The 18,989-nt window shown below is 41.2% G+C and overlaps 1 protein-coding gene across 3 annotated transcripts in view; it reads left to right on the plus strand.

The window, feature by feature from the left end:
- The window catches only part of GMDS (GDP-mannose 4,6-dehydratase), a 621,910-nt gene that overhangs the window by 485,246 nt on the left and 117,675 nt on the right, over positions 1 to 18,989 (plus strand). For all 3 annotated transcript variants that reach the window (XM_066579263.1, XM_066579264.1, XM_066579265.1), the window contains exons 9-10: positions 7,050 to 7,168; positions 15,174 to 15,270. In XM_066579263.1, the coding sequence (XP_066435360.1) occupies positions 7,050 to 7,168; positions 15,174 to 15,270 (216 nt within the window). The remainder of the gene's footprint in view (positions 1 to 7,049; positions 7,169 to 15,173; positions 15,271 to 18,989) is intronic.

Below are 18,989 nucleotides of genomic sequence, written 5' to 3' on the forward strand. Positions count from 1 at the left end.
GTGATCCATACAGCTGATGAGAAACATACTATACCGTTTGGTAATCCACAAATGTCATACCACAAAGATAGGTTGATAGATAAATATGATAGACAGATATAGATAGATATGAGATAGATAGATAGATAGATAGATAGATAGATAGATAGATAGATAGATAGATAGATATGAGAGATAGATATGAGAGATAGATAGATAGATAGATATAGATAGATATGAGAGATAGATATGAGAGATAGATAGATAGATAGATAGATATAGATAGATATGAGAGATAGATATGAGATAGATAGATATTAGATAGATAGATATGAGAGAGAGAGACAGATAGATATAGATAGATATGAGATAGCTAGATGGATGGATGGATAGATAGATATGAGATAGATAGATATTAGATAGATAGATATGAGAGAGAGACAGATAGATATAGATAGATATGAGAGATATGTGAGATAGATAGATATGAGAGCGACAGATATATAGATAGATATTAGATAGATATGATATAGATAGTGAGATACTAGATAGATATGAGATAGATAGATATTAGATAGATATGAGAGAGTAACAGATAGATAGATATGAGATAGATAGATAGATATGCGATAGATAGATAGATAGATAGATAGATAGATAGATATTAGATAGATATGAGATAGATCGTGAGATATTAGATAGATAGATATTAGATGGATGGATAGATAGATAGATATGAGATAGATAGATATGAGATAGATAGATATAAGATAGATAGATATGAGATAGATAGTGAGATGATAGATAGATATGAGATAGATAGATAGATAGATAGATAGATAGATATGAGATAGATAGATATGAGATAGATATGAGATAGATAGATAGATATGAGAGATAGATATGAGATAGATAGATATTAGATAGATAGATAGATATGAGAGAGAGAGACAGATAGATATAGATAGATATGAGATAGCTAGATGGATGGATGGATAGATAGATAGATATGAGATAGATAGATATTAGATAGATAGATATGAGAGAGAGACAGATAGATATAGATAGATATGAGAGATGTGTGAGATAGATAGATATGAGAGCGACAGATATATAGATAGATATTAGATAGATATGATATAGATAGTGAGATACTAGATAGATATGAGATAGATAGATATTAGATAGATATGAGAGAGTAACAGATAGATAGATATGAGATAGATAGATAGATAGATAGATATGAGATAGATAGATATGAGATAGATAGATATTAGATAGATATGAGATAGATCGTGAGATATTAGATAGATAGATATTAGATGGATGGATAGATAGATAGATAGATAGATATGAGATAGATAGATATGAGATAGATAGATATGAGATAGATAGATATGAGATAGATAGATATGAGATGATAGATAGATATGAGATGATAGATAGATATGAGATAGATAGATAGATAGATAGATAGATATGAGATAGATATGAGATAGATAGATATGAGATAGATAGATATTAGATAGATATGAGAGAGTAACAGATAGATAGATATGAGATAGATAGATAGATAGATATGAGATAGATAGATATTAGATAGATATGAGAGAGTAACAGATAGATAGATATGAGATAGATAGATAGATAGATATGAGATAGATAGATATGAGATAGATAGATAGATAGATAGATAGATAGATATTAGATAGATATGAGATAGATCGTGAGATATTAGATAGATAGATATTAGATGGATAGATAGATAGATATGAGATAGATAGATATGAGATAGATAGATATAAGATAGATAGATATGAGATAGATAGTGAGATGATAGATAGATATGAGAGATATGAGATAGATAGATAGATAGATAGATAGAGAGATATGAGATAGATAGATATGGGATAGATAGATATAAGATAGATAGATATGAGATAGTGAGATGATAGATAGATATGAGATAGATAGATAGATAGATAGATATGAGATAGATAGATATGAGATAGATATGAGATAGATAGATAGATAGATATGAGAGATAGATATGAGATAGATAGATATTAGATAGATAGATATTAGATAGATAGATAGATATGAGAGAGAGAGAGACAGATAGATATAGATAGATATGAGATAGCTAGATGGATGGATGGATAGATAGATAGATATGAGATAGATAGATATTAGATAGATAGATATGAGAGAGAGACAGATAGATATAGATAGATATGAGAGATGTGTGAGATAGATAGATATGAGAGCGACAGATATATACCGTATATACCGGCGTATAAGGCGACGGGGCGTATAAGACGACCCCCCAACTGTCACCTTATACGCCGGTATTCAGTGGAGAGAAAAAAAAAAATTCATTACTCACCTGCCCCGGCGTTCTGTCGCGCTCCGGCAGGATGTCGCTCGCTCCGGCAGGCTGTCGCTCGCTCCTCGTCCCGGCGCAGCATAGCTTTCTGAATGCGGGGCTTGAAATCCCCGCTTCCAGAAAGCTAATACACACGCCGGCAGCCATGACAGCATTGAATGGCTGTGATTGGCTGAAGGCGCACGTGGCTTCAGCCAATCACACTATTCAATGATGTCATTGAATAGTGTGATTGGCTGAAGCCACGTGCGCTTTAGCCAATCACAGCCATTCAATGATGTCATGGCTGCCGGCGTGTGTATTAGCTTTCTGGAAGCGGGGATTTCAAGCCCCGCATTCAGAAAGCTATGCTGCGCCGGGACGAGGAGCGAGCGACAGCCTGCCGGAGCGAGCGACATCCTGCCGGAGCGCGACAGAACGCCGGGGCAGGTGAGTAATGAATTTTTTTTTTTTACACTTTTTTTTTTTTTGAATTACCGGCGTATAAGACGACCCCCGACTGCAGAGCAGATTTTTCGGGGTTCAAAAGTCGTCTTATACGCCGGTATATACGGTAGATAGATATTAGATAGATATGATATAGATAGTGAGATACTAGATAGATATGAGATAAATAGATATTAGATAGATATGAGAGAGTAACAGATAGATAGATATGAGATAGATAGATAGATAGATAGATATGAGATAGATAGATATGAGATAGATAGATATTAGATAGATATGAGATAGATCGTGAGATATTAGATAGATAGATATTAGATGGATGGATAGATAGATAGATATGAGATAGATAGATATGAGATAGATAGATATGAGATAGATAGATATGAGATAGATAGATATGAGATAGATAGATATGAGATAGATAGATATGAGATGATAGATAGATATGAGATGATAGATAGATATGAGATAGATAGATAGATAGATAGATATGAGATAGATATGAGATAGATAGATATGAGATAGATAGATATTAGATAGATATGAGAGAGTAACAGATAGATAGATATGAGATAGATAGATAGATAGATAGATATGAGATAGATAGATATTAGATAGATATGAGAGAGTAACAGATAGATAGATATGAGATAGATAGATAGATATGAGATAGATAGATATGAGATAGATAGATAGATAGATAGATAGATAGATAGATATTAGATAGATATGAGATAGATCGTGAGATATTAGATAGATAGATATTAGATGGATAGATAGATAGATATGAGATAGATAGATATGAGATAGATAGATATGAGATAGATAGATATAAGATAGATAGATATGAGATAGATAGTGAGATGATAGAGAGATATGAGATAGATAGATAGATAGATAGATAGATAGAGAGATATGAGATAGATAGATATGGGATAGATAGATAGATATGAGATAGATAAATAATTAGGTAGATATTAAGCAATAGATTTGAGATCGATTTTAGACATGTTGATTAGATATTAAATACATTTATGAGTTAGTGAATAGGCATTAAGCAAATAGATATCAAGTACAGGGTGGCCCAAATGTATGGAGACACCGGAATCAATGGAAAACAGTTGTTTTGGAATGCCATCCTATGTGTGGCAGGTTGCTAAGGGGAAAGGGGTAAATCTGTGAGAGGCGGTGTCTACCATGGTGGCCATTTTGAAAGCCACCATCTTGGAACTAAGTTGATATTTTCAGATGGGCAGCGGTGCATGTGATATATATATCCGATAGAGAACTTGATGAATCCAAATTTATGCTTAAATGTCATGTTCAGGGAGCAGGAAAGAGAATCCCCATGGCCAAATGGCTCCATTTCCTGATGGAACCGAACAGCGCCAAATGGACCCCATTGACTATAATGGGGTTTGTTTGGTTTCCGCTCAACTGCCCGGCATTTTACCGGAAGAAGAAGCGATGCATGTAGCGCTTTTTCTTCCTGTATCTTGTGCCACTGAGGTTCCAACACAGATGTGAAACCATCCTCAGTCCTAGAACCCATTATGGTGCTATACCAAATCATTGTTTTATCTTCATTATGACACAACAACCCACATTAGCTTTTCAAGAACATGTTTTCTGTATATTAGATATTGGAAGAAAGTCCTTTCTACAAGAGTCCTCCCGATGCATGTTGGATGAAATGTCTGACTCTATGTAGACTTTGGGTGATAAGTGATGCATGTGTTGAGTATTTCGGCAGGATGATGGGGAGTCCATCTGGACTAGTGGTAATCTATAGTGCTTACTGCTGGGGTATCTCATTAGTTTCTCATTCACACTTCGGACAAGGTTGTGTAAACACGGGGGATGAAAGCCCTGCTGTGGTGGCTGAATAATTAGACACAAAAGGGATATATGGCCAATTGCATCTGCCCCTCCCACTAATTGAAAACTATTGTACCACTTTAAGAAAATCTGAAGTGTAGCATTTGTTACTAGAAATAAAAGACTACTACCATTCCGTATACATGGGCAGCCGTGTTGCTTCACTGTGCTGCCGAGAGCCATGAACACCGGACTGGAGAAGACTGTAGTTCTGGTGAGGAGGCTGAACGCGTATGAGAAGGGGTTGTCTGAGAATGGCCAACACCTTGCACATGGCGCTCCCAGGTACAGCTGCTCCGACACAGTGCAATATATTTTCTCCCTGCCAAGCTACATACATTCCCCAGCCTCTCATATATGTGTCCTGCTAGGCTTCAGACTGTGTTTTTCTTTGTAAATTGGATTTCATAAAAATAAGGTTGTTGTAAAGTTGTATGAATTCTACAAAAAGTAATAACAACATCGTTGGCCTACAGTGGATATAAAAAGTCTACACACCCCTGCTAAAATTACAGGTTTCTGTCATGTTACAAAAAGTCTGACAAATGGTGAATTATTTCCGATTTCTTTCCATGTGGCCCATTATCTGAACAATTCCATCAAAAAACAAACTGAAATCCTTCAGGGTGGAATAATTTAAAAGGAAAACTAAAATAATGTGGTTGCATAAATATACACACCCTAAGACCAATGCTTTGTTGATGCACCCTTTCACTTTATCACAGCATTCAGTCTTTTTAGGTAGATCTTGACTTGGCAATCTTTGCCCACTCTTCCTTGTATTTCCTTTATTTGACTACATAGAAAATACAAAACCAAAAAGTGGAGGCAAAATTCCAATTCACTTCAACGCCTGTAGTACCAAGACTGGCCACTGCAGTGAGAATGGAGCTGTTTGCTACCTGCAAAAATCAGCTCGGCACATGAGCACAAAGGCCCAGTTTATAGCTGATCAGCAGGTCCCAGGCAGCAGATAGTTTAAAACTGGACAGCCCCTTTAAGTTTATATAAGGCTCTGTTCACATTATAGAATAGTATCTATTCTATCAGATGCCTTGAACATATCGCTGAGCTGTCATTATCCCTCGTACCTCTACTAGGGGTGACCGACTGTCGTTTGCGATGCCCCCCCCAAACCATCACACCAGCAGGGGTCAGTGTGTCGCTCCACAGCAAAGGCAGGATTGAGGCGCTAACCCTGAGGTCTCCAGACGGGAACATGACTGTCGTCAGTTCCCAAACTAAGCCTGGATTCACAGCACCGCAAACTGAGGCAATGGTGGGTGTCATAGGCAGTATATGTAATGGGTGCCATAAGACCAAATGTCCTTCAGTCAAGTGCCAGGAAATGGTTCCGACAGACACAGTGGTGTAATCATGGCGCCACCTGTCTGTGGATGGTGGACAGTGAAGCAGTTGGAGCTGCTCTTGCTTGTCAGACAATCAGACGATCCTCTCTACTGGCAGGGCATCCTGAGCCTGGTTGCCTTGTTTGCATGCACTGGTCCCAACACCTCCTACCAGTCTTGTCAGAACGGTCGCTGGGGGACAATTCATGGATACGACCATCCAGCTCCTCACATCCCAATAATGCGCCCCTTTCAGACTCTGGTAGCAGGGTGAAATCTCTTCTCTGCGTCGTAGAGGCTTCTAGTGGTCAACAAGCTCTACACAAGCAGAAGAAGAAGCCACTACACACAAGGAGCCTCCGAGAGCCTTTTATAGGCCAAGGGAGGAACCACTTTTAGGGCCTCCGGTGACAAGATCGTTCATCTAATCACCACAACTCATCACTTACAGATCTGCCTGAGATGGAACTGCAGGACGGGTTGTGCAGCAAAACGACAACTTCTTTTAGGGGCGGATTTATTTGGATAGCCTCTTGCAGAATAATTCTGGCCACTAGGGGCACTATTTTATTGATATTTTCCTAGAGAGCTCAGATATAATGACACTCTTCAAATCTTATGTACCAAGTTACTCATGCTGCCTATATTATATTGTGTGTTATTAGAACCTACGTTAAATATGTGAATAAATTATACATAACCATAAATGTGTACAAAAGGCTTGAGGTCGGGCTTTAGCTGCCTCAGTTATCTGTTAGTATGGTGGAAAAAATGCAAGTGTTCCTCAAGTTCAACCAGAAGAGGAAACTCCACAGCTTAGCATATGTAGCAAACATCCCGTAGTGCTGCTGAAAATGAACTACTTAGAATTGGGTGGAATGGTTTAATTTCTTTATTCCTGTGTAGTATGAAGTAATAGGTGCATGTATCAGTGTGTTACTAGAATGCATTACCTTCCCTTCTGCTATGGCATATCATGCTTACATTGGTGGTGTTTGTTTTCTCCGCAGGCCATGTGGTTGATGCTGCAAATAGATGAGCCGGAGGATTTTGTGATATCTACCGGGGAGGTCCACAGCGTTCGCGAATTCGTGGAGAAAGCTTTCAAGCACATCAACAAAACCATAGTGTAAGCAAATGACGTCATTAATGGTATCTAAGCGCTGCAACAATGTATGCAGCCAATTGCACACTACATCGTTCTATACACAACGAGCCGCGGGGCCGACATATACATTGCAGAGGCACAAGGGGCGAGATATTGTCTTAAGGGGGTTATTCCACCAAAACAAGCTACCTTTAGGATAGAGGATAACTTGCTGATTGGTGGGGTCCAACTGATCCTGAGAATGGAGCACGGTGCGTGCAGGAAAGAATAAGGCAGCGGTAACATGTGCTGAGCCGCTCCATTCATTACAATAGGACTGCCAGAGATAGCCAAGCGATCCCATTCTCTTCTATAAATTCCTCGGTTCTTGGGTTTTGCACTTCATCATTATGATGCAACAAATTACTCTGTTCAATGACATTTCACGCTTATCAACCGGAACTGAAAGAGAAAGTGTGCCAGTCCGCTCCCAGCTAGCTAAGCATCAGAGTTGTTCTTAAGAGCCCTTTACACAGAATGTTGAGAATCGATCACATTCTCGCGCAACCATGGTAATTTGAGTGTTAGTTGTCCCATGTAAATGCATGCAGTGACTGAATGTCTGTCTGCTTACTATGAATGGAAGCGGTCGGAGGAAGAACGCTCCCCGACCCGCTCCCCCTCCATGCCGGCAGCACTGTGAGCCATGCCAGAGATACTCGCTCCTGTGTGATAGCAGAGGAGCGAGCATCACTGGGACGAGTGTTGGACATTGTTTGCCCGACAGCTCATCCTGTCTGAATTGGGCATTATACCTCGACAGTGACTGCGGTCAAGAACTGCATTGGAAGTGTTGTTCAGAATATGTTATGTATTGCGGTATAAGTGAATGCAATGTTTTAGTGTACAGCCTATTGGCCCTGGTAGAGAAGAAGAAAGGAGCCTCTTTATGTAGGAGGTATCATTGGAACATAATTAAAGCAGGGTCCCTTCCATAGATTCTGAGGCAGTCAGGGGTCTCTCCTACAGGTTCTCAAGAAGTCTTAAGTTTAAATGTGGCATTCAAAGGGTTAAACATTGGAGATCAGAGATTCTTCTGAACTTTGCCTTTAGAGGAGGGGGTGTATTAATTTACAGCTATTGCCCCAATTCCTGATAAAGGTGTCACTCGAACACTGAAACGCGTTGCCCTGTTTCCCTGTACTCCATGTTTGTGTCTAATAAACCGCTATTTGGATTTTGGCTTTCCAATTGACTTGCTGGACGTTACCCTCAGGAGGGACTATATGCTGGAGGGTATATTCTGATATCATACCCCCTCCTTCCAAGTAAGTGGAACCACGTCTTTCTAATATATGCCTCTTATGAGCATAGAAGACTTTTTTCCTTCTACAATGTTTATTCCATTCACTTCTATGGGACTGCGGGAGGTGGCCAAGTAGACTATTTCCCCAGACTGTGACTGAAGCGGTGGTCCTACATGTGCATCACTGCTACATACACTATGGGGACTATGAGATTACTGCTCTCATGATCGTAGCAGTCGGACCCTCAGTGATCATACATTTATCACCTGGGACAAGTGATACATGTGTTGTAATGGGGAAATCCCTTTAAGTTGGAGCACAACCATATCATGTTTATAGCTTATGACAATATAATGATGGTTCCTGTATGATCAGTCAGTGTTTACTAACATCAGTAATACTTTATAGTTAATCCCTTTGTACATTTTACTGGGCAGTTGTAACAAAGGTTTAGTAGAGTTCTAAGAATGGGAATTGTAATGATGGCTTTAATTGTCTCGAAAGCCCATCTATCAATTAGTGATAGATTATATAGGTGCAAATAAGTATAATGTATGGTATACCTAGAGCCTCAGGTTATCCCAGCAGAATGCAGTGCTAAGCTCTTGCTCATGACCCGAAGGTTGTGGGTTCAGGTGGCCGGCTCAAGGTTGACACATCCTTCCAAGGTCACTAAAATGAGTACCAAGCGGTGGGGGGGTAACAAGATCACTGAGGAAGGCAATGGCAAACAGTCTGCCAAAAAACTTTACGATGTGACGCCACCCTAGGAGTCGGTCACGACTCGGTGCTTGAACCAGGGGACTTCACCATTATTGTATACCTGAACCTGGGAATTATGCAAGAGTCATCAACAAACATAAAATAGGCTAGGCTTTTTAGTAGTCCATGGATGGCTCACTTACAAGTGGCAACCACACTGCCAGATATACTCATTAATGTGATGCTAAATAATTTGCCATATATTGAAGAGACTTGAGCAAACCCGTCCCACCCTCGTCCAATCAGCTGTTGGCTCAATTTGCATGTTCCATTAACAGCGATGAATCTATCACAGTAACTTCAGCATTCGCCATTAATCATTCGCAAGGCCAGGGTTGCTTTTTATGGCATTTCAAGAAACGTAACTAGTATTATTCCAGACTGAAACATGTTACCAGCGGCTATAATTCACAGGGGGGAGAGGGTTAAACGCTTCTTCAGTCTGTCAGTGCGTGGAAGGTGCTTCACATATGGGAGGCTCTGTTTGTAATAGTTGTGAAAAGTGAGTTGTGAAAAGTCGGGGTTGGCCTAAACTTTACACTGACTGCATGTCCTGCAATAAGCTGCTGGACCGCAGGGCTTCTAGAGAGTTCGCCTTCACAATAAGTTTAGTTTAGCAATCCTCTGTTGCCAGTCTACAGATCTCCAGGTTTATTCTGTACAGCGCTTCACGCACTCAATTATCAGCCGGAATTCGGGTTGAAAATGTAATAACTTATTCTTTAACCCTTTCCAATCCACTGTCTGACGTCTAAAGACATTCTGATTGAAGGCTGTACAGCTCCGATGTCGGAAGACGTCCGGCTGGGTATTCTTACTGTATATTACTGGCCACTCTGTTGTCGGGGGCCTCTCCAGCATATCCAATACCACAATACTGGTTCTAGCCAGCAGATGGCGCCATTGTATAATGACAGAAAGAGAAAACCCCCTAGGAAACCCTGAATCCAAAATTGGATTGCAAAGGGTTCAAGGGGAAAACACAGTATTAAAAATAAGACCAATGAGGCTGTTAGTTGGTTACATAGCTGTATAGTGAGATATAGTAAGAGTTAAAGGAGATGTCCCGCGCCGAAACGGGTTTTTTTTTTTTTAAACCACCCCCCCGTTCGGCGCGAGACAACCCCGATGCAGGGGTTAAAAAAACCACCCGCACAGCGCTTACCTGAATCCCGGCGCTCCGGTGACTTCTCTACTCACCGCTGAAGATGGCCTCTTCCTCCGTGGACCGCAGCTCTTCTGTGCGGTCCACTGCCGATTCCAGCCTCCTGATTGGCTGGAATCGGCACGTGACGGGGCGGAGCTACACGGAGCTACACGGAGCCCCATAGAGAACAGCAGAAGACCCGGACTGCGCAAGCGCGGCTAATTTGGCCATCGGAGGCCAAAAATTAGTCGGCACCATGGAGACCAGGACGCTAGCAACGGAGCAGGTAAGTAAAAAACTTTTTATAACTTCTGTATGGCTCATAATTAATGCACAATGTACATTACAAAGTGCATTATTATGGCCATACAGAAGTGTATAGACCCACTTGCTGCCTCGGGACATCTCCTTTAACCTGGCCATGCACAAGAGAGAAACATAACAAGCAAGATTGAGGCCTGCCCCTTTTTTATTTTTATTTTCTAGCTTTCAAAAAATCTTAACTCTTCTATTTATCATGCCTGAGGGCTTGTTGTTTTCTTTTTTTTGCAGGATGAGTTGTATTTTTTACATTACTATGTAATGTACCATATAATGTGCTGAAAAACGTTGAAAAAATGTGAAATGGTCAAAAAGAGACACAATTCCACCATCTTTGGGGATTGGGGAGGTCTTGTTTCTACGGTGTACACACAGCAACACAAATGACATAATAACTTTAATCTGTGGGTCAGTACGATTACTACAATATCAAATTTATATACCAGATTTTCCGGCGTGTAAGACGACCCCCAACTTTTCCCCATTGAAATGCATTAACCCTTTCCAATCCACTGTCTGACCTCTGAAGACATTATGATTTAAGGCTGTACAGCTCTGATGTTGGAAGACATCCGTCGGGGTTCTCTTACTGTATATTGCCAGCCTCTCTGCTGTCGGAGCCTATCCAATGTGTCACCTCATGCAGTACTGGCTTTAGCCAGCAGATAGCGCCATTGTATAACAGCAGAAAAAACAACCCCCTAGGAAAACCAGGATACAAATTGGATTGGAAAGGGTTAAAGGAGATGTCTCGAGGAAGCAGTGAATTTTTTTTTTTGCCCAGTCCCCCTAATTAAGCATACATTATTAAGCCCCCCTGTAAATGACTTTTCTAGCTGGTTCGTACTTACCGTTCCAGCGTTTCAGCAACTTATAAAAGTTTCCCCAAGATGGCCGCCGGCTCTTTTCCCGTCGCTTGCTGCAGCCCGACGTGCGCGCTCCCGAGACGCTGCCAGCTGTGTCTCCATGGCAACCAGACGCCCCTCAGCCGCCGACCAGTCACCCACCGCGAGGCAGCAGGTAACCGGCGCTAGCCCCCGGCTCCCCAGCGCTACGCTCCCGGCTCCCCAGCGCTAGACCCTGACAACAGACGAAGGCCCCGGAGCCCAGCGCTAGGTTCCGGAGCCCAGGTGAAGGCCCCGGAGCCCAGCGCTAGGCCCCGTAGCCCAGCGCTAGGTTCCGGAGCCCAGCGCTAGGTTCCGGAGCCCAGCGCTAGGCCCCGGAGCCTAGCGCTAGGTTCCGGAGCCCAGGTGAAGGCCCCGGAGCCCAGCGCTAGGTTCCGGGGCCTTCACCTGGGCTCCGGAACCTAGCGCTGGGCTCCGGAACCTAGCGCTGTGGCCCGGGACCTTCACCTGTTGGAGAAGATCACCCCCCGACCCATCACTTACCTGGGCGGCTTCTCGGGGCTGCTGGGCTGGGCTGGGCTTCTCCGTTGGGCAGCTCCAGTTTCTGCACCTTCCTCTAACAGAGGATGGTACAGAATGGCCGCTCCAGCGCGCTCCCGAGCAGTGACAGCTCGTCTGCGCATGCGCAGAAGAGCTGTAGCGGGGAGCACACTGAAGCGGCTCGTGCTGAAAGGAGAAGACCAGACTGCGCAAGCGCGTCTAAAAAAGCAAGCTGCCAGCGAATTTAGACGGAACCATGGAGACGAGGACGCTAGCAACGGAGCAGGTAAGTGGAATAATTTCTGTATGGCTCATATTTAACCCCTTGAGTGGCAGGTTTCCTACCACCCTGTCGTGCCCACCAGGGCAGGTTTTTTAAAATGGTCTAATCATTGAATTTCAACTAGTTTTGCAGTTGCGTCTCAAGAGCCATAACTTTTTCATTTTTCCATTGACATGGCCATATAAGGGCTTGTTTTTTGCGGGACAAGTTGTGATTTTTTAAACAGGGGGGAGGAAAAAAAGAAATGGGGAAAAAAGAAAAAAGGGGCCATGTCATTAAGGGGTTAAATAATGTATTAACTTCCTTCTCTGGGTCATTACGACGCACACGGATACCACATGTGTGATTGTATTTTTGATTTTTTACAAAGTAAAGGGAGACAAGTGTTTTTTTTATTTTTTTAATAATTTTTTTACTTTTTTTAAAAAAATTTTTTAAAAATTTTTTATTTTTTTTGTCCCTTTAGGGGACTTCCACAGGGACCCATCAGGACCCCTGATCACATTCCGGGGGTCCGATGGTGACAGCCCTTTACATGCTGCAGTGACAGCCCTTTACATGCTGCAGTCACATAGACTGCAGCATGTAAAGGGTTAACACAGCAGAGATCGGAGGTTTTCTCTGATCTCTGCTGTAAGAGCTAGTACCTAGCTGTCCTCTGACAGCTAACAACCAGCTCTCCCTGCCACAGAGACCATCGGCTTGCTTCTGACAAGCCGATGGTCTCTATGGCAACTTGTAAACAAAGCAGGACATTGCCGACATGTCGGCAATATCTTCTGCTGGTTTTTCAAAGCCCTTGCTTTGTTCTCTGTGGGACTGTGCAGGCAGAGCACCATGTCACAGCTTGTGGCATTGTGCTCTGCAGCTCCCATAGTGATACATAGCCCGGAAATCTTCCGGGCTATGTTGCTATGAGCAGTGGAGCTCGTCCCGGAACTTTTCCCGGCGTGCCACTCAAGGGGTTAATGCACGATGTATATTACAAAGTGCATTAATATGGCCATACGGAAGTGTATAACCCCACTTGGTTTCGCGAGACCACCCCTTTAACAATGACATCAGTATATTTCCTTCCTGCCTGCACCGAAGAACTTAGTTGATAGAAATGTCCATCAGATCCTCAGCAGCAACTTTTTAATCCACCAAATATTTATTTGAGGTTTAAAAAGTAGTTTTGTGTAAGCAGGCATTTATACTATTATCCCAGTTGATGGTGAATTAGATAAACCAAAGCCAGAATCTTTTGCAGAAGGTAAAGATAACCATGTACAGACAGCTGTTACGGAGTTTTGACTTTGGCTTATATTCCCAGTCAATGTTAGAAGGCCTGACATTGACTTGCAGGAATGCTGCCCTCCAATAGGTGGCGCTACATTTTTTTTTTCATTTGGATATTTCCCAGAGATGCATGCATGGTCTTATAAGTCTCCTTACATCTTCTAGGTGCTCTCCTTAAGGAGCAACTGTACCCTTTCCAGACCCACGTCATAAGCCACTCACCCAGCCAGCAAACCTACTGTACACTGATGAGGGGCAAAACCCCCCAAACTGTCTGTCTGTACATGGTTATCTTTTCTTTCTGGAGAAGACTTATATTTCCAGCTATTGTTCTAAGGCCTGTTAAAAGGTTAGCCGCTGACTTGTAGGAATGCTGCTTTGTAATAGTGGCGCTGTAGAGGCATGGTTCCATCTTTCCATTTGCATTTTCGTTCAGTTACTCACCAGATACAGAATTTTTGTTGCAATTTTTGTAACATTTTACACATTTGTGAGCTTCTGACAACTGATCTGACTTAGATGTGTGTATGTCAGATTTTTACACCGTAGGGCCATTTATATGGGGCAATTAAATATGTTGTTTGCTTTCAAACTATGACCCTATTTACACTGACAGATGATTGCTGAAAATTTGCTTAAACGATAGTTTGATGGCTACTTAAGAGCTATGCAGGCGGAGCCGGACACCGCCACTATCACTCAGCGAACAATACAGCTGTTCTGCATAAGCAAACAGCTGTAATGTTCTCTGCGATTACAGCCCGTGCCCCGCTGTGAACCACCAGCGGGACACGGGCTGTAAGAATCTTATCAGCTCTACCGACTGTAATACCAGCCTGCACCGCTGACAAGAGTTCATCGCTCAATTCAAGAAAACTAGAATTGACCAAGGAATGACTCGTGCACGAAAACTGCTTGATGTCTGTTCATTTAGATGCAACGGTTATCGCTCAAAAGACGGCTTTGAGCGAATTTCGAGCGAGAATCGTTAGGTCTAAATGGGCCTTGTGTCCATTTACAGATAATTGTTTACATTTTTCATCATTGCTCGTTTAGTTCATTATTGACATTTCACGAAAATCTGGGAATGATTCACGATCCACTGAACGTTCGCCTATTAGGTGGAACAACTGGCAAATGCCGAACAGCGATATTTACAACCAGCGCAGAATGCATGGCGAACGATAAGCGGACGAGCTCTTGTTTAGCTTTTAGTCTTTGGCCGTGTTTACACTAAATAATTCTACTTCTCTTCACACGATTATTTGAAGCATATGTGTTCCGTGTTTAAGGGCCCTTAGTTTCCAATTAAGGTTTATATACAAAGGATCTAGTTTGAAGGGCACAGCTTAGACATTTCACACGTAGCAAGAATGTGACAGTTTGGGAAATTATTCAAGTGGCAGGAATTCTCCTTTTTTCTGTTTAGTAATGAGTTTACACTCTCCTAGGGAGATGGCTTTAACACCAGGCCTGAAAGGTGAAATAAAGGTGCCAAATGCTTCTACCCGGGGTCTTTGAATGTCGCTTGCTGTTCATCAGTTGTTTGTCTTATTTACAGATGGGAGGGCAAGAATGAAAATGAAGTGGGCCGCTGCAGTGAGACCGGCAAAGTCCATGTGAAAGTCGATCACAAGTACTACAGACCTACTGAAGTAGTAAGTAGCACATTCTACATCTTGCACTGTGATTGTCAGTGTGTTTGGCCAGCTGTCCAAGGTCTAATTGACCCCCTGCCACCAGCCTCTGATAGTCAAACTCTATGCAGTCTTACCGGGGTACATAGTAAGTAAAGAAAATAAAGCAACATCTCAAGACTAACAGACAGGGAATCGGAGGCTTATTTTAGGGATGACGGGAAAGGGTGAAATGGAAGTGAAAGTCTCAACTCTAAACTCAGTTTCCAGTAAAACAAAGATGATGGTTGTACTAATCCAAATGAGTGCCCTCTTTTGGGCAGAATCGTCTTTCTTCTCCCGGCTCCGTTATCACATTCCCTTATGGTCGGAGAGAAGAATAAAGCCGTCCCATTGCATTCCTTGTAGCCAGAACAGTTTTGCGGTTCATACTTTGCATTTAAATAACTAGCCAGTTATTAAGGGAAATTCCGAAGCCGCATCCCCAGCTAGACGTGGGAGCTTCCTAACATTTTAGTCACAGTGGGACGCCATGCCACAAAAACACTGTTATAGACTCAAAATGGGTAATGTTACTTATTTTATATAGTTGTAGTTGTATTGGAAATCTTTTATTGGCATATCTGTAAATTGTTCAATCTGTATAAATAGTGTCTTTTGACATCAGTGCATCATTGTTATACATTATTCACACCCCAGTCACCCTGCCTCTACACCACTGACTGGTAAAAAGGAAAAAAAAAAAATATTAACCCCTTAAGGACCAAGCACCGTAAATTTACAGCACTTGGTCCTGAGCTTTAATCCCGGCCGATGGTAAAAACACAGTGTGGGATTAAAGCTCCTGCTCCTGCAATGCAGCAGGTCAGGTCCATAGCTGTTAGTCACAGCCGAGGACCCGAGGAGAAGGCAGAAATGGTTATTAACCAAATCCACCTTCTCTCTTGCAGGCTACATAGCGCTCAATGAGTGCTGTATAGTGTAGAGAGAAAGCAGAAGTGTCACTGCCACTTTTTAATCATGGGATCAGCGGGTGCCCCCTGGTATGTCAGAGCTATAGGGTCCTAGCAAACCAAGATCAGCTCTGTTAGTAACTACTGTCACTACAGGGGGATGTTTTTCCCTGTAACTGGGGCTCCTATGGATGCCCAAGTTACGTGGAAAAGTGTGACATTAAGAAAAAAAAAATAAAAATTTTGAATGACCCCCAGACGTTTTATATGATGTCATGGGAGACAAAGATGTTTAAAAAAAATTGTTACAAAATCATTTTTTTTTAAATTACGAAATAAAATAAAAATATATAAAAAAGAAAAGGACCTAATGCCAACGTAAACCCTCATCATATGCGACCCGTTATCCGAGACTATGAGAATTATATATCAAAACATGAAAAATAAAATGAGGAACCAATTCCTAAGCTTTATTTTAGTGTAAATATACTAATATAAACAACAATAAATTAAAAAAAGAAAAACTGGAAAAAATTAAGTTAAAAAATAAATCAAAAATAGTCATGAAAAACAAATGATGCAAAAATAATTTTAGTAGCTGAAGAATAAAAAATAGGGTAATAAAACCACCACATGGGTAAAATTTCTAAAAAATGTCTGGTCCTTTAGGACCAAAACACCCTGGTCTTTAAGGGGAGGTGAAGAAGAGGTGAAGGAAGAAGAAATAAAAAATAGTGAAAATGCAAACCTAAAAGTTATAAAAATGACATCGGTATAATGGGCCAGAGGCTTATGCTCTTTGGCCTATTATATCAGTGCCATGAAGTTTTAAAGCTTCTGTTACCCCATTGCCAGTAGAAAAGCAGCCTGTGTCATACTTTTACTTGGGCATGGGGACTTGTGTGTCAATTAAAAACTTAATGTGATAAAAAAACAAAACATTTGTTACATATTGCTATGCAGCATACAAGTATAATAGAGTAAAGCACATTGTGAACTGATCTGACATGTAGCTAGACACATAAATGAGAATGGACATGGTATTAGAAAGCCTTAATCCGATCATTCCGCTGACTTCTTCTATGTGACAGGGTTTCACAGAATTCTTTTGACTGATTTTTATATGTGATCATCATTTTTGCAGGTTTTGATACTATTGTGTGTATGACATCTTGTCTCTTAAGCTGATCTTCCTGGTAGACAAGATAGAATGAAAAGTGATGCTGAAAGACATTATGGGAAGAATTCATGCATTTACAACAGAATTCTGCAGACAAAAGTCACGTATTTTGGCACATGCTGCATTTGCACAATAATTTGCAACTTTTTTCTTTTCTACCCCACACTCTACACTTTTGGGAAAGTGGGCAAATCTTCTCTATGTACAATGTAGAGAAATATATTATATTCACAGCTCAGAGAAAACTGCCCTGTACTGCTGTACAGTGTCCTATATGCTGGTGTTATTTATGTTTGTATCTTATAGACAGGAAGCCGCTTTCTGCTATTTTGGCACTATAGGCAAGATAGTAGTTGTTTTAGGTGTGCTGGGTTTCAAATGCACGTGGCAAGCACAATGTGAAAACCCAGCCTAAAGAGAATCTGTCACAGGACAGCCATCTTTATATTAGATATATGAGGACCAAAAAAACTGCTATCTTGGCGCAACTCTCCAATGAGGGTCGTAAGACAGTAGGATGTACTATCCAACTTCTCTTGTATTAGAGAAATAAATTATCAAAAACTGCATAATATACGTGTTTTGGGGTGAACTCCTTCATCACCACTTCTCTTGGTGTTCCCAGCCACGATGTTCTCCTCTGTTGGTGCCACCAGCATATTTGGGTCCATATCCCTCCAGTCCGAAGATAGATGTCCTACCCAGCTTTACTAATAAATGGCTTCACCCTCAAACACGTATCTTATGCTAGTTTTAAATTTATTTAATAGAAGAGAAGTTGGATATTGCATCCTATTATCTTACAACCTGTTTTGGAGAGTTGGGCAGAGATACCAGTTTTTTTGCTCCTCGCATATCTAGTTCACCCATCGTTGGTGGGTCCACCTGGTTGGCAGCACGTCAAATATCTATTTTTTGCAACCCTCTGTAAAGCTTCTGAATCCAGGATGTTTTTGTAGGACTCGAGCCTCTGGCGTTATTGCATTTGCTCCACCCCTTTCCTTTCTTTCATCCTTAAATTGGAGAATTCATTAGATTCTACTAGTATAGATGCCACTATATCCACTGAAGGGCTCCCAAAACTCTTGTTAGGAGTAGCAAGGAACTACCTTACCTGTGTCATACGTGCCATGTGCGATCATGTGGCTGGCATTTCAATAATTCTAAATAAATAGTGCCGGGATGCTAATTATGCTGCCCTTCTTGGTCAATCAGGGGTTTGGAGCACCCTTGGGCACTGTTGGATAATACATTCTCACGTATCTGTATTCCACATATTTGCAGATATATATATATATATATAGATATACATATATATATATATATATATATATATATACATATATATAGATATATATCTCTCTGGAAAAAAGTTTGCTGACTTATTCAACTTTTTAATTTTGCGTCTAAAAAAAACATGTTATACTGCAGTAAACAAGGCAAAATGTAGCGAGCAAATGGGCCCAAAGCAAGGATTACTGGGGATTAAGCTAATGTTTTAGATAAAGCACTAATGCAAATCACCACAAAGCACTATAGAAGATATTGACCTCTGGAACCCTTCATATAACTAAATAATATACCCTAACCAAAACTTTTCTCTTAAT

This window comes from Eleutherodactylus coqui, chromosome 9 (genome assembly GCF_035609145.1).
Source record: "Eleutherodactylus coqui strain aEleCoq1 chromosome 9, aEleCoq1.hap1, whole genome shotgun sequence".
Classification (NCBI taxonomy): Eukaryota; Metazoa; Chordata; class Amphibia; order Anura; family Eleutherodactylidae; genus Eleutherodactylus; species Eleutherodactylus coqui.